General features: G+C 41.4%; 1 protein-coding gene and 1 long non-coding RNA gene across 3 annotated transcripts; one reads left to right on the top strand and one right to left on the bottom strand.

Annotated features, from left to right (window-relative positions):
• Positions 1–633: 633 nt before the first annotated feature.
• On the bottom strand, positions 634–14,237 carry LOC139609539 (vascular endothelial growth factor C-like). Of its 2 annotated transcripts, none has more exons than XM_071464271.1 (8): positions 13,117–14,237; positions 9,003–9,255; positions 8,247–8,437; positions 7,621–7,751; positions 7,434–7,537; positions 6,028–6,162; positions 5,333–5,534; positions 634–3,979 (listed from the first exon to the last, which is right to left on the bottom strand). In XM_071464271.1, exons 1-8 carry the CDS (start codon positions 13,216–13,218, stop codon positions 3,880–3,882), a joined length of 1,218 nt encoding a protein of 405 aa, XP_071320372.1. In that variant the 5' UTR covers positions 13,219–14,237; the 3' UTR covers positions 634–3,879. The 2 variants fall into 2 exon arrangements, with proteins under 2 accessions (XP_071320372.1, XP_071320371.1); XM_071464270.1 differs by having other exon boundaries at positions 634–2,345.
• Positions 6,421–15,930, top strand: LOC139609551 (uncharacterized). Its single transcript, XR_011685254.1, has 3 exons — positions 6,421–7,062; positions 7,623–7,772; positions 15,212–15,930. It is a non-coding gene; the product is annotated as an uncharacterized lncRNA (long non-coding RNA).
• Positions 15,931–16,184: the final 254 nt, after the last annotated feature.

Here is a 16,184-nt window from a genome sequence, read left to right as displayed (position 1 = left end):
CCCACTCACAGGTGTGTGTGTGTGTGTGTGTTTGTGTCATATGTGCTGAAGGGTGGAGTTACTGGGTTGCCACTTGAAACATGAGCAATGTAATGTACATTTCTCATCATGTAGTTGCCAGGAGGATTTACATGCAGGTGGTCTTTTAAAAGAAGAGTGAAAAAATGATTAACTCATGTCATCTATTACTGTATCTGCCTCCAGACTATTTAAAATGTACAGAAAATATGACAGTTAAAGCGAGACTAACTTTTGAGAGGAAAGAATATCTCGTGGTTCTTCTAACAAATGTAAAGTTGGATTCACAGGAATTAAAATAAGCCGTTGTTCAAATCATTGCTGCTACAGCCTCAGTGGGTCTGGTGTGACCACCGCACATCGCTTGTGTTGCTAAATCACTCTATTGTGGCTACAGCAAAAGTAACAAAATGTGAAACTGTATTTTTTAAATACTAAGAATATTTCACAGATTTTGGATAGAGGCCTCAGTATGCTCTGATAGTCTTCACTCGACACAGCATTTATTTATTTATTTTTTTTTTAGCTTAATATGATAAAATGATTAAAAGAGATCTCTCTTCTCAATGTTGTGATTATAACACTCAACATGAACAAAACTGGGACACAAACATATCAGTCTGACAAGACTTTTAATCAATACTTCAAAACTACCTTAAATATTTATTTATTTTTTCATAGCATGATAAAACAATTTCTGACTTTTTTCGCATCCATATAGCTCAGAAACTACAATCATTTCTACACTGCAATAAATGCTCATCTTAACATTTAGTGTATTTTTGAGCCGCTTAGACCCCTTTGCTTCGAAACTCAGGGGCCTAAATGACTGAATCTTTTGCAGTGCAGGGAAACTGGACAGTTAAAAACATAATTCAATTTCTCCATAATAATTAAAACTAGTGGAGTACAAAGACATGTAAATAGTTTCATTCCAAAACAATATTTAGTTATGATAGTGACTTAAATACAGTATTTTACAACTACATGATTCCATCTTCAAAAAAAAAAAAAAAATCACTGTTTTAAATATGAAAAGATTTAAATATTTACAAAATATATTACATAGAAAGTTAAATTAGTAGCAGACCTAGAACTGTATCCAAGTCTTCACATCCACTGTTACCGGATTCAACCACAAATGAAGGAAATCTTCTCAGAGCAGCACTGCAGTAGAGACAAGTAGAAACTGGAAGATATAATAACTGTTGGCAGTGTTAAAGTAAGTGTTTGATTAAACAGGCTCTGGCATTAAACCTCTGTTCTCTCATAAATATACGAGGGAAACTGCACCAGAGAAGACTTTTATGTAAAAAGACAAAACTGAGCTTCCAAACTGGAGATGGAGATTCACTCCGGCATTGTAGGCGCAATGAACACGATCTGTTCACTGACATTAAAATGCAGGGCTGGAAGCAGACTCTGATGCTTTCGATGAACCCACCAAAGGATACCGTCACCATTTCCATCTCTACCGAAAGAGGGATTAAAAGGCTGCAGCATCATCACATTACATGAATTCTGCAAAACAAATCCTTCAACCTTTCAAATATCTCATGACTTGATGCTGCCAAAGTGTGAATCTGCCCACAGCTTATTTAATCTAGAAAAAAAAAGGAGTCTGGTCTGTTATTATCTTATTCCACTTTCCATTTTGCAGAGTCGTGAGCGGGGCCTCCGCAGCAGGTCGGCGGTTGATGGTCTTGCTCGAACACGTAGCAGCAGAGATGAATGTTTGCTCAGCGTCTGATTGAGCCGTCCCGCTCTCGCTGTCGCGCTCTCAGGCGGTCTCTGGGTGTGATTGGTTGTTTCCAGTCAAGATCATGTTATTAGCAATGGGAAGACGGCCAGCAGATGGGCACTGACAGATAGTGTCCCAGAAAGTCAAATATCTCTCCTCGTTTCCTCTTCTTTTTACTGGTCGTGCTGCAGATGGTTGGTTGGTTTGGACTTTTTGTTTCACTGAGAAGCACTCCCATCCTCCTTTGTAGCATTAAGCTTTTTTTTTGGAAGAGTAAACTCCTCCAAGTGCTACTTGTGGTCTGTTGTAATCCAAAACATGTCAATGTGTAGCTGCACCTTCCTGCCCCTCCTGTCAAGCGGCACTTCTACTGTCTTGCTCCTTTGATCTCAGGCCAAAAAGTTTCAAGCCTCAGGTAAAAGGGGAATAAACGGTGGTGTCTAAAGTCCTGCTCCACTGCCTGTCTGTGATTGGTTAATTCCACTCAGGCCTCATGTAGTTGGGGATGCACTGGCAGACTTGGGGGCTGTAGTAAAACCCGGCCGGGCACATACGTCTGGGCTTTCTGCAAGGCAACCTGTAACAACTGGACAGAAGGAGAAGGAGGAGGGAGATGGGGGCGAAAGCCAGAAAAAGCAAGATCAAGAGGAAGACGAAGAGGAAGGTGAAGTAGAATAAAGACAGAAGAAATTAGTAAGAAAGTCATAAAGAGGGGAGTGAGAAAGAGGACAGAGAGAGACATACGGAGAAGGATTTTTGAGAGAATGGTGTAAGGAGAAAACGGGTGAGGTTATGGGGAGGAAGAGAGAGCAACAGAGGGGAAATAAAAAGTAGACACAGGGGAGATTATATTCTCTTGGCATGCATACTATGGATAATTCAGATCTTCACATCCCTTTTGGATAAACGCTGATCCAAGTTTTGTTTGTGCGTGCATCAAAAGATTCTGTGTGTGGGAGAGAGAGCGAGTATTTCTCCAGAGAGGGAAGGAATAAGGCCAAATTCTGGGAACTCTCCTTTTCAAAGTCACAGTAGGTGTATGGTCTTCTGTGTGCCACCTCCTGTGACCAGATGTTGAGTCAAACCAAAGAATAGACAAAACAATGAATAGAATGATGAAAAGGAATAATACTGGCCTGCACTGCCCTGTCCAGATCAAAGTGCTGGTTGCACCAGCTACTCGTACATCCATGTAAGATGTGTGCAAAGTCCATCTTAAATTCTTAGTCATTTCAATTACTACAGGATTTGGTTCTTTTGTTGTGAGTGTTGGGTTAAATCTTTTGGTGTGGTTTGTAGTAATTGCAAAATTAAAACACTGTATATATGGAAATTCTACATGTCTATGGCATAAAAAAATGTGTACATTAAAACAAAGAGTCTAGAAATAAATGATAATGCTAACTTAGCTAGCATTACTTGGCCATTCAATGTTTTATAGACTGAGGTACGTTGAGTTATTCCATATATCCGTTCACATCATTATTAAATAATATTTTATCAAGTGTCTGGTACCATTTTATCTTATTAGTTACCTCTTTTTCTCTTCCTACTACACAGTCACATATTTGCAAACTAACTTTAGTTTTGTCAGTTAATTAGAATTAGATTATTGGATTGAATATTAGGCCTTCTTTAGTAAGAGCTAATCTCTAGAACTAGTTTGTGTAGTGCTGCCTGTTTTATAGATGTAGATTTAGATTATATTTATAGATGTGTGGATATACACTTAGTAAACACTTCCTGTATAACAGCTGAAATTGGAACTTTAAGTATGATATGTTTTAATTTTACTTATTCAGGAAGAATTCCCCCCAAGAATTACATGGACAACAAAATTGGGTCAAAATGGCGGCTGAAACTCCACAACCGATGGAATCCAGCTCATTCAGTTTGAGTAAGGAGCTATTTATTTCAGCCCTCTTAAGCTGAGAAAGTTTAGAAACTCCGCCATCAGAGGTCACTTGTGTGTATTTCAGTGAACTTTCCCATACGTGTAAAGCCATGATTAGAAATCCGTCATATCAAAGCTCATGTCTGCGAATGTGTTTGTCTTTGTGCCTGCCACTCCATCTGTCTCACGGCTGCTCTGCTCACTGTCATCAAGTTCACCCAGTCTCTCAGTGTGTCTCTCTGCAGGCCTCTGGGTTCAGAGGGAGGTTGAGCTCTTGCATGCTGGCTGTGGGAACCGCAACACGCGTGCACACCATGCACACGCAGCTGAGACCGTGATCGAATGTTTAGGACGCCCCAGTGTCCATAAAAGGCCGTATGGAAACATGCGAAGGAAATAAAATGGCGAAAGTGAGTTTTTCTTTTTCGAGTTTGGAATATTTGACATGTCCATTGAGATTTCGTTTGCTTTCTCCCCCTCTGAGTGTCTTTCTCTCAAAGCTCTGGCTCTCGATCTTTTCCTCTTTCTCTCGAAAGAGCTCCCAGGGTGAAGACTTGTGATGGTACCCTAAGGACCAACCAGGCCGAGCTAGTACCTAAAACTCAGCACACAGGACCAGCTCTCCCAGTACAAGCCACTGGTTCAGGTAACTCATCATGATCTGACACACAGAAATCTTTTACACCTCTTGAGATGTAGAGAATTCAGAGGTGCATCAAAAATCTCCTTTAATCCTTAGCGGTCCAGTGGAGAGTTGGCTGTGGTGCTGTGTCATCATTGCCAAATTGTATGTTTTAAGACACTGTGTACTGATCACAGTCATCGCTGTCCAAGAGATCAGGACTTTTTTTGGCCCCGTAGACCATGTTACATCACCGACTTGCTCTCAGTTGCCCTTAACATTTTTTTATGCCCTTTTAAAACACTTAATAAGGAGTTTGAGTGTGTTCTGGGTTTCTAAGCAGGCCACATATTGTAGTAAATGCCTTTATGCAATTCATGCAATTAAAGTGAACAGATCACTGACTAGCGTAGGACCGGCTGGAAAATTTGTGCAACTATGGGTTTTTTTGTCAAGCTGGAGAGTTTTATTTTATGCAACTGTGCGAGAAAGAAAAGAGGACCCAATAACAATGAATTGTTTTGACGCAGGCTTGGAAACCGGACCTAGATACTGTTTCTTATACTTAATTGAGTGTATAAACAAGCAGTGTATGTGCAACTTTGGAGAAAGTTGGAGGTGACTGTCACTTAGAGACAGAACCAGAACCGATTGCTAAATATTTTGATGCCATTGGAGAGGAAATACCATCTTTTGAAATCACCAAATTCCAGCTGCTAGAACTGAAAAATTGAATTAATAAAGGTTACAATAAAGTACTTGATTAATGTTTTTCCTATACTGAAGCAAGATAGCCATGTTTAAGACTTATGTTTGTTATTGCTTATTTGCTTCTTTGGCTTAGAGCAGAGGGGGTTCTTAAAGTTAAGGGTTTGCTTGGCAGGGAGCCAGAGTGTGGATACTTGGGATAATTTCATCCCCCCAAAGGAGACATTGTCCCTCTCCACAGGGAGGTCAGAGTGCAGAGCTCTGAAACTCAAGTGTTTTGCTCAAGGACACTTTAGCAGGACGCACACTTGCTGGAACTTTGGCTGGAAACCTTCTTTTGTGGGCCTACCTGCAGGTGTCACGGTTGAACCTCTTGCCCTGCCGCAGACACGACTGTGGACTCTCTCTGCACTGACACAGACAGGTGTCGGGGTTCAGGGGCTGGTTCCCAGGACAATCTGCCGCACACACGCAGCCACACAGGTCTTCATCCCACCGCTGGCCAGCAGGGCACCACTTCCCCTCACCCTGACCTTCACACTGGCATTCACCTGAGAGAGGAAACAGGTTTAACATAAAACAAAAACCATTAAAGCCATACTGTATCAAATATTGCATTGCACAGCTTTGTCAGCATTGCTGGGCTAAGATTTTGGTGGTCATGTCTTTACTTGTTCGATAGTTGCATAAACTTCCCAACACTTCCTTCTATCTGTTTATCTGCCTTGATCTTACTCAGCTTCAGCAGCTTCAGCCCCTTTCTCATAAATGTGGTGTATTTACAGTAAACCGGTCAAGACGTAGCTTCAGAAAATTGGTGTTTTTGAACACTTTTGAACACAAAAGAGAAGCACTTTGGCATCCGTCTTCAGGAAAGCACCTTTCTGCCTGGCATATAACGGACGCACAATGTTGAGACTCTCTCAAATCTCCTCCCATTTAATTCTCTGCTGGTCCAAGCAGTGGTGCAGAATCTAAGCCTGTAATTCTGTTTTAAACAACTATATATTTGAATGTATTTTCAATAACTGAAAGCCTCCTTACAGGTGTTGTGGTCCAGTTTCCAGCCTGGATCGCAGCTGTCCTCGGTGAGGCCGTTTCGACAGACGCACTCACAGGTGGACTCCTGCAGAACCCTGTTGGGCCCACACAGAGCCAGCAGACCTGAGACCAGCGAGCCTGGAAACCACATGGAAAGGAAGTAAACAATGTTGTCTATGTTCCAGCTTCATTTTGTCTTTTTGTTTTGTTTTTTTTTGCCACACTAGCACTGTAGGCCTGTTTCATGGATGCCAGTAGGGCAAGCAGCAACAGCATCAGTGGTCAAAGTTGCCAAGAAGCTGGAATTTTCTTTTTTTAGCTCCTGTGGGGCCTTTCCAAAGTGATCATATATACTGTATATACATATATACACACAATTAGTATTGTATTATACTTTCCCATTGGTGTCTACTTTCAGTCTGTTATATAAATAAAAAGTAAAAGGAGATGGTAGGCACTGTAGTGCACTACATGATTGTACAAGTAAAATGCCACAAAGACACATTGGCTTCTCACGTTACAGTTGAATAAACATTCCCTCGAGCGGAGTTTGTTTCATATCATTTTGTTTGCTGCCAAGGCATCATCATCATGATCATTTGGCTGTGGCGGTGGAGTTTTTGAAAAAATGTCTTTACTGAAATCTGACTCACAACACAAAAACCTGCTCAGTTTTAAGGCCTTTTGTTCCTGTTCAGTAGTTACAAGACAACGGGAAAACAAAAGACACTCATGGAAATAAAAGCACTTTTTTTTTTGCAAGATTGGATGTATGATCTTTCTGGCTGCTGGAATCTGTTCACAACATGTTTTAAGGATTTGTGTACTCCACACTGCAAAGGCAGGTGGGGGTGTTATACTGTGTAAAGCTGAGGTTGTACAGCTTCTGACTCCAACCGAACTCTGCAGCAGGTGATTTCCTCTTAAATCAGTGAAATGGCCTGGTGCTGTGCCAGACGACCCACCCTGAACCTGCTGGGTATCATCACACTATCCAAACACTGGTCTGCCTGCAGTAGTTTACCCATAATGCATGAGGTAAATCCTGTTTTTTTTTTTGTGATGGAACACACTGCTCCATTTAGAGCTTGTATATTATTTGCTTGACATCCTGGTCTCCACCCTTTGGTGAGGATGCCACATTGCATTTGCTGTAAATACTTGTGAGTTATTGTTTTGATTTCTTGATTAATTTTCATTTTTCCAAAAAGCTTTCACTACTTTCTAGCATTTCATGAGTTCAGAGCTTGTCTTTTCTTTGTTGAGGTATTAGAGCCAGCCTTAGAGATGTGCAGCTCTCAATGGAGACAGAACTCTTAAAATGAAGAGCTGAAAGTATCCAGCATTTTACATGTCAACAAGCAAAAATCAGAGAGAAAATGAACAGAATTTGGTGTAAAGCTTTTTACCTGTGTCTCTCTCAGAGTAGTTTATGGCATCTGTAGAGACGCACACACAATTCACCGGATCCCATATTGACCCTGAGGCGCAGGGGACTTCAAGAGGGGAACACCTACACACACATCATGAATGCATGAATGCCCTGACTCACAAATATTTGTAAATGCACACACACGTCACAATGCTCTCACTCACAGGTGATCTGTTGCGGCTCGTCTTATGATGGAGTGGAGCGGCCGTTTGGGGAGGCATTCGCACGAAGTGTGGTTGACAAAGGTTACCATGACGACAGAGCGATCCATCCTGGGAGGGGACAATTCCATCAACTGGCAGGAAGAGGGATAAAGGTTAGAGGTGTGTGTGTGTGTGTGTGTGTGTGTGTGTGTGTGTGTGTGCATGTGCACAAACAGTATTTCATAATTTATCTTCTATTCTATCCCTTGTCTTTTTTCTTCTGCTCCTGCTTTCATTACAATAATACTGGTTCTGAGTGTTTCTGCTGTAGAAGTTGATGTAAGTGTTGCAAGACTGCACAACAGTGCGTGACTGTGTGAGTTGTATGGTCTTGATGACCAGTTGCAGCCAAAGGGTGTCCTGTTGCAGTCGGGGCGGGATGTGATGCAGATGAGCTTGTTGCATAACTGGGTAGATTGGTTTCTGCCCTCTTTCTTGAGGCAGTTTGAGGTGTAAGAGCAGAAGATACCAACACCGTCGTGCAACGGAGCAGATGTGTTAAATAATTCAAGCGCTGAGAGGTGTCTGACATGGAGACAAGCAGGGTAACAACAGGAAAGAAAGAATGAAGAGGATCTGGCACTTACTGTCTTGTTGACAAGCGAGTGGCTTGTGTTCGTGCAGTAAAAGGCCTCGTTGGTGCAGCATCCACCGCACCGATGCAGCGCCACACAGCGAGGGAGGTAGAATTGAGTGGTGGATTCTGGGTATTCTTTGGCGACCTCAACACACACCTCTCTGGGTTGGCACGAGGTCCTCTGGATCTCCTCTAGGATGACTGAAAACATGTGTGATTGAGAAACTGAATTTGGTTTGTTTGACAGTGAATCTGAATACAAGAGAGCACATAAGTATTAATGTACCTGTTATTAGAGGTTTTGGGGGCAATGGCAGGAAATTACAGATCTGTAATTAATCTAATTTTCATTTTCCAGTCCTCTTTCCAGCTAGGCCTCTTTTCTCCATTTATTGCATTTACAACCCACTTTTGTCTGTCTCCAGTGCAATGAAATCTGTCTGCATTCCATAAAAACATGATTTCTTTTGTTATATCACCACTGCTTTGATTTTGAAGAATTTTGGCACTTAACTCTAGCTTTTTAAAATACTGCAGACTGGAGCAAAATGAAGAGGGAAAAACTTTTAAAACTTAAAAAAAAAAAAAATCATAGAGGTATATCTCAGACTTGAAAAGATTCTAACTGTGCCTGATTGTTGTGAGCCTTGCTCCATATATCTGAATTTAAATACGTTATTTCAGATACCACTGGTCTGTTTTTCATCTAAATTCAACTGCTGGCAACTGAATGTTTGTGTTTTTTGGAGACCATCTCAATTTTTACCTCCCAAAGTCCCGTCAACTTTGTAAAGGGCCTCCTCCCTTGGCTGACCCCACAGATCCTCATCGTTAGAGTGGACTAAAGGCCTCGCTGAGGTGGTGGAAAAAGAGGGGGTCGAGGAGGAAGAAGAGCCATGCCATGATTTCTTCCTTAGGCAGTGCTGAAGCAAACTGTACTCAGGGTACAGAAGCTGTAACAGCTGATCCACACTCGTTACTGTCTCCAAACTGCGCTGGTCATCTGACATCACTGGAGCCTGGGAGACAGTACACAAATGTAACTTTAATAACACAAAATCCTTCTCGCTGTAACGCAATTGTAGCTCTTCATATGGTGCCACAGAGCTTTGTATTCATAGATAACATCTCCAAGAGGGGGGAAAGACAAATGAGATGCAAGGAAAATGTAAAACTGGTATTTACACTCCCATTTATCCTGCTGTTAAATGTGATTTTATAAAAAAAACTTAAACGAACAATATACTTTTTATATGTTGAAGTGTTAGAATTGAGGGTGACTTGTTCGGAGTTGTTGCTTTTTGGAGGAAACCTATTAGACACTGCAGATTTTACAGCGTCAGCTTTGCTGCTTTGAGCTGGATAAACAGTGAATACCTCAGCAACCAATGTGTTGTAACATGTTGCTGTTGGCTACTGTTAGTTATTATGGCTATGTGTGTCCTCTCCTCACCTACACACACTCATTGTTGTAGTCAAACACACAAGGACGCTGCAAAGCCTGAGTTTCCTTTCTGCCTCCGTCTCTCTGATTTTGCTGCTTTTTTTTGTCGAGCCTTTCCCAGCAGTTAAACTGCGCACTTAAAAAAACTTCACCTGAGGCAAAGTGATAAGACTTGAAAATACCTGCCCTGCTGCTGTAGTGCCCTTGAGCAAGACGCTGTAATCTTACCCACTTTACCCATGGGCTTCAATTTTCACACCACATTTCTATTTCGGATATTTTCTACATCCTACATCCAGTCATTTTCTGGTTGAAGAGTCAGACCCCTCTTCCTGAGTTTGTCTTCCATGATAAGTTGAACCTCGAACCTCAAGTTTCTGAGGAGTCCTTAAATGCAGCTTAAGGCCTGCCTCCATGGACCAAACAGACTTGCGATTGTCAGCTTGGCCAAAACCCACATTATTATGATTATTGTACAGTGAAGGCTTTATGAGGTCTAAAAGGTCAGTGCTCCATAAACCATTCCCGCTGTTAGTCAGCCCCATAATGATTTTCCTGTTGTCTTGATGGATGACTCTGTTGTACTACTCACGGATATAGTAGATTAAAGATAAAAGGTTAATTGTGTAACAGAGTAGCTGATAGAGGCTGTTGTATCATGTGTGGGGGACGAAATGTCAGCTGAGTGTTTGAGTGTGACACATGAATTCTTCCTCCAGGGAGCGTGAGTGATTGTTTCATTTCCCAGCCTGAGAAGGAGCAAACTGGCAGAGCTGGTATTACCCTAACAGAAACCAGATCTCTGAGTCCTTATCAGTCCCACCATTTATCTTTCTCTCTAACGCTCCCCCTCCCTCCCTGATTCTTCCCATCCAACTCATCTATCTCTTACATATTTCTGATATTTTTGACCTCCCCTTTCTATTTGTGTCTCACAGCCGTCTTTATTTATACTCCTCTGTTTTCTTATGCTCGCCTGTGACATCAAATATGAAATTCTTTGTTCAGTTTAACAGGTTAACATTTGATGAGTAGCACTAAAGACAAAGTACGGCTAAGGCTGAGAGGGGACGTGAATGTCTGTGCCCAATTTCATGGCAATCCGTCCAACAGTTGTTGACATATTTTACCCAGGACCGCAAAAGTCAACCTCGTGGTTGTGCCAGAGGAAATGTCAGGGTATCACTAAAGCCAACACTGAACCACTGTACAAAATCCCTCCAAGAGCTGTTTAGATGGTTTAGTCTGGACCAACGTGGTTGACCAGCAGACTGATAAACCGCCATAGCCATCTCTAGATCATTTTTCGTTATCCTGATCTTATGTATTGGTTTTCAGGTGATCTAAACCTGTCTGGTTAAAAATGGCTGAGTGCTTTTCTAAACATACCGTTGATCTGTTTCAGCAAAAGTGAGAGCACATGGTTGACGTCTTTGTGGCGTCTTAGTGGGAAATGAAAAATGCTGATTATTGGTTTTTAGTCAGTTATGATTCAAGTCACGGCTTCAAACTTAGAATCAAGATTTTTAATTCTCTCCATAACGCTGTCAGACACAGCTGTTCATCTTAGGAAGGATTTTCTTTCTTATTGAAGCACGTAGCTTAAAATTAAACCATTACTGATAAGCAAATATCTACCAATAAGCAATATTGAGCTGCTATATTGCAGAATCCCCACATAATATTGATGGGGAGTTGTGATTACGCACAGCAGGATCGACTCTTCTCTCTCTTTCTTTCAAGGTCTTCCCAGATTTCCCCCTTTTCTTTTGGTTCCCCCCTCTCTCTCTCCTTTGTGTTGGTAAGTGGTCACATGACATGAGGTCATCGCTGTGGGACTATGAGGTCATGACAGACCAGTCATTCGTCCAGTGCAGTGGGGTGTGTCCATCATTGGATACTGCTGGCACTCAGACATGCATATGCACACACCCATGCATTTGTCTCTCAGTCTGTCTTCCTGTGTCTTATGTCCGAAGCTATTGTTAAACACAAAAACGCCAATTTTCTTTAAATGTATCTTTTTTTAAACAATTGATAAATGCCCGCCCCCATCAAAAAATATGATTGTAATTCATTCATTCACTTGATTCCAAGAACATTAGGCATTACTCAAAATCTCATTGTTAGCAAGAAAGGACACTAATTCCTGGTAGTAACCTGATGCCATAATGTAAACAATAAATGTCATAGGAATTACCACGTCTCTCCAGACATCTGGAGCAAGACACTTCCACAGAAGTAACCATTTGTCAGAATTCCACAGAGCATGAAACTTAATAGTTTGTAGTTCCCCAGTTGACTCATAAACAGCTTTTACGGTAAAGTCAAAACTGATACCAAAGCAAAGGATGTCTATCGATTTTTGTTGTTAAACATGATTAAATGACATCAGATTTTTGTAATCACTGAAAGGAAACTTATGTGAAGAAATGTTTAATGAGGATTTTTCAAGCAGGGCCCGGAATGAGACTCACTTTTATTGATCCTAAATGAGTTACTGAATAGATCCTTAATTAAGTTAAAATGAATAATGATGATATACATTATTGGAATGTTTATTGAAGGAAGAAACAATTGAAGGATATATCTGAGCTGGGTCCATCTAAACTTCTAGGATCACTGGTGAAATCACAACCACATGCCTTTCTGGAGGGAAATCTTTCCTCCACAGCAGTCATGCTTTGGACTTGCTCATAGTACAAGAACTGCTGCGACTGCTGCTGTAGATTACATTGTTAACTCCCTTGATAAAATCAACATTGTGCTGCACCCTTTGTAGATCTTGCCAAGGCTTTTGACTCATAATTTTTCACTGAATAATTTTCTTTCTGTTGGCTTTGATGACTGTTTACTCTTGGTTCAAACCTTGTCCATCTGGTTCGGGCTGTTGTTGCTGATGATTTCAAGTCCACATGGTTGATAAAGGTGTCCCACAAGGGTCATTACAAGACCACCTGTTGTTTACACTGTATCTTAATCAAATTTTTTCCCATCTAAATGTTGTAACGTGCCTTTTTATGCTGATGATGCCATCTCATATGTCTTACCTCAAACCAGGTTTTGTGTATGCACTTTATAAAAGCAGAGAGATTTGATGTAAACCTTATAGATACACTACGACTTTATGAATACTTAGGAGATTCCACCAAATGATATCCCCTCATTTAATGTTCAGTTAGGTTGGTAGGCATTCAGTTAGGTATTCAGTGAGCACTTGTGTCCTGTATGGAAGCATCTTAACTCATTTGTTCAGCTTTTTCCTTTAATTTGTCGCCCATGTGTAATCAAATGCGGACACTAATTGAGAAACTGTAGAAATGAGTGAAGCTCCTTAGTAATTTGGTCTAAAGTCAATGAGAAATGGTACATTAATATTTTATTGTTAACCCAAGCACACATTTTTATAGGTGGTAGATTGAATGAAATGTCTCACCTCGGTGCCCATGTCTCCAGGTTGGTAATAGTCTGTATAGTCTTGTCCTGAGCACAAATTGCTGATATTAAGCATCCATAGGAGCAAAGCTGGTATCCACATAGTGAGGAGATGGAGAAGAGAGGAGAGGAGAGGAGATATCAGGACAGAGGAGGAGGAGGAAGGTAGTGAATTTAAAAATGGATGTAAAGTGATAGAAAGGAAGGAGGAGAGGAAGGTGGAGGAGTCTGAGGTGAAGAGGAGGAGAAGGAGGAGCGGGAGGGTATCACAGACTCGGCAGGTATCTCTTTGCTCCTCTCTTCATTCTATCCTGGAACGAAGTTGCTCTTCTGGCGCAGGTTGTTTGAATTTGGGAAATCAGCTGAATAAATCATGATGAGGAAATCCTCTCCTCTTCACAGCTTCAAACACAGCTCCTTCTCCGTTTTCCTTTTTCTTCAGAGGAAGTCTTTCCTCTTCTCTTGCTGCACGTCCATTCTTGCTGTTAATATGATGTCCTTTAAGTCACTACTTGTCTTCACTTTTTTTTCCTCCTCTTTCTGGACCTTGAACCTGAAATTTTGCTCAATCACTACCTTTTATTTACTGATTCTCCCATTTATCTGCCCTTTTCGCGCCAGCCTTGGTTGTCCTCTTCAGTCTCTTGCCCTTCAAACTGGTGCACCTCCTTGCTTTCTTTATCTATATTTTCCCTTCTCCTCACACAACGGCTGTGCTCTTCCCTCCCTCTGTCTCTCTCTCTCTCTCCCTTTCTCTCTGATTATCACTGCCTCTTTATCTGTCTCCTGTTTCTCTCTCAGAAACCTTCAGGGCAAAGCTCTCTCTCACTCTCTCTCTCTCTCTGTCTCTCTCTGGACTTTTTTCTTTTTTTCCCCCCTTTTTTGCCGCTTTCTAAATCTGTCACAACTTTTCTGTCAGGCTGTCTGATCAAAGAGAGAGAGAGAAAAAAAGTGGAGGAGCTTATTCCAAATCCTGTTCTGAAATTGAGATTTTTCTTTAAAAAAGAAAAGGAAAGCAGGAGGTTTAAAAAAAAAAAAAAAGAAAAAAAAAAGCTTTTGGTATTAAGTTCTTGTCCAAACAGAGGGAATGTGCGTCCTGCTCATAGATGTCCTGCTGGAGTGAATGAGAAAAAAAAAAACACAAGAATGGACGGATTGTCTCTTGTGGGTGGGGTGAAGTATCTGAGAGAGGATTCTTGTGTTATAGCTGATTGTACTGGCACACTCTAATTTATTTTCACCATAAATTGCAGGCTATACAGTGTCTCCAGAAGCAGGCATCGCCTTGGCACCGGCACACACATTCTCTTAACACGTGCCATCATTTATGTGATTCGAATTCACTGGAGAGGTTATTTTTACTGTGGGCTTTATAACTTCAAAAAAGACAGGTTCGACTGTCAGTTGCAAAATCAGATTATCCTCCCACATTCCTTATCTCTCCTTCTTTTCTCACGCGTGTTATCTTCTCCATCTTTGTACTTCCACACAATGGCAGCGACCGCTGATGAGATTTTGTGAAATGTGTGTGTTCAGTAGCAGCCCGTGGGGAGTGAATGTATGTTTCCTAACTGCAGCTCTTAAGTGCCTTTTTATGAGCTGCTAATACCTTTGCTGTCTGTCTCTCTGCTGTTTCTGCTTTACGTCGGCTGCCCCCAATTCCTGCTGGTTTTCTCTTCACCTCAGTAAGCACTATTTTTATGTCAAGACTCGTCTGTGTGTGCGTGCGTGTGTGTGTGTGTGTGTGCTAGTGAGAAAGACAGAAATAAAGCCACAAAATTGCTCTAACACCTGCAGCTCCAAACATCTTTTCTGCTTTTACTCCTTCACACTTCATCAAGCTCCATCTCTGTCTTTCTCCCTCCCCCTCTCGCTTCTTCGCTTGGTCTTTCTCCTTGTGGTTTGTCAGTTCAAGGTCCTAAAAAAGACAAACTTTACATACCTCCTTAACTATACTGCCCCAAGGCTGTGGGCATGTGTCTCTGTGTGTCATGAAGGAGGAGGAGGAGGAGGAGGAGGAGGGTAGGGAGAGGTGAACAGCAGAACGAGCCAACATCTCTGGCTTAATTATGATATTTTTTTTTTTCCTCTCCCAGGGGAAAGCATTTACCGACAACTGTAAAATAAATTCCGGAGAAGACCGACACACAGGTGGGAAAAGACGAGGAGAGACAGGAGGCCGCAATGACAAGGAGGAGGAGGAGGAGGGAGAAAGAGGTGTGTCTGGGAAACGCTCGAATGAGAAAACATCCGATTTTTGGGCCAGTCACTGCCAGCCTTTTCAGGGATTAAAGACGCACACACACACACACAGTGGCAAGTGCGTGCTTGCAGTATGCTTTATGTGTTGAAATCCGTGCAACCAAATTCCACATTCCAATCATTGCTTTCTCCATTTCATCATGTGAGCTCGGAGCATAGAATTGGAGATGATAGAAAGGGAAGTTTATTAGTGTTTAATGCCAGGCTTTATGCTGTACAGTAGAATTCTTTGGCAAAAAAACCCCCAAAAGGCTTGCTGAAGCTTTTCTGCTCAGATTTGTGTGTTAAAAAAAATAAATAAAAAGCCGCAAACAAAAATCACATGCTACTTGAAAATGAACTGGCATTGACTGGCATTTACTGTGGTTCGTGGGTGGGGGGGGCGTTGGGGGTTAAAAGGAACAATAAAAAAGTATCTGATTAAGTATTTATTAACCACAATCCTCCCCAGAGGCTGACCGAAAACCAAAGTCAGATAAAACCTACGCAAAAGTGACGTCAAGTCAGACGAAATCACATCAAAATGAAAAAGGTTACAATTTTGTGGGGAAGAAATTTACCTTTTCTTTCCTATTTCACTGGCAGCGTATATCAGTATAAAGCCTACAGCACGGTGTTGTTTCTGTAAGCCAAACTGAAACTACTATTAATACAGTAGCACATCGTATAAAATGTTTAATTTTGTGCTTTCAACAGCAGTTTTTTGCCAGGAAAAATACATCAATTACCAAAGTACTTCATATGATGTCTTCTTTTTTTTTTTTTAATTCTAAAGCATTATAAAATGTTCAACTATCAAAACCTGGA

Source organism: Trachinotus anak, unplaced genomic scaffold (assembly GCF_046630095.1).
Source record: "Trachinotus anak isolate AG129_WGS33_773 ecotype Australia unplaced genomic scaffold, CSIRO_AGI_Tana_v1 ptg000026l, whole genome shotgun sequence".
Taxonomy (NCBI): Eukaryota; Metazoa; Chordata; class Actinopteri; order Carangiformes; family Carangidae; genus Trachinotus; species Trachinotus anak.
The sequence above is the reverse complement of the archived record's forward strand: the minus strand, read 5'-3'. Positions and strand labels throughout refer to the sequence as shown.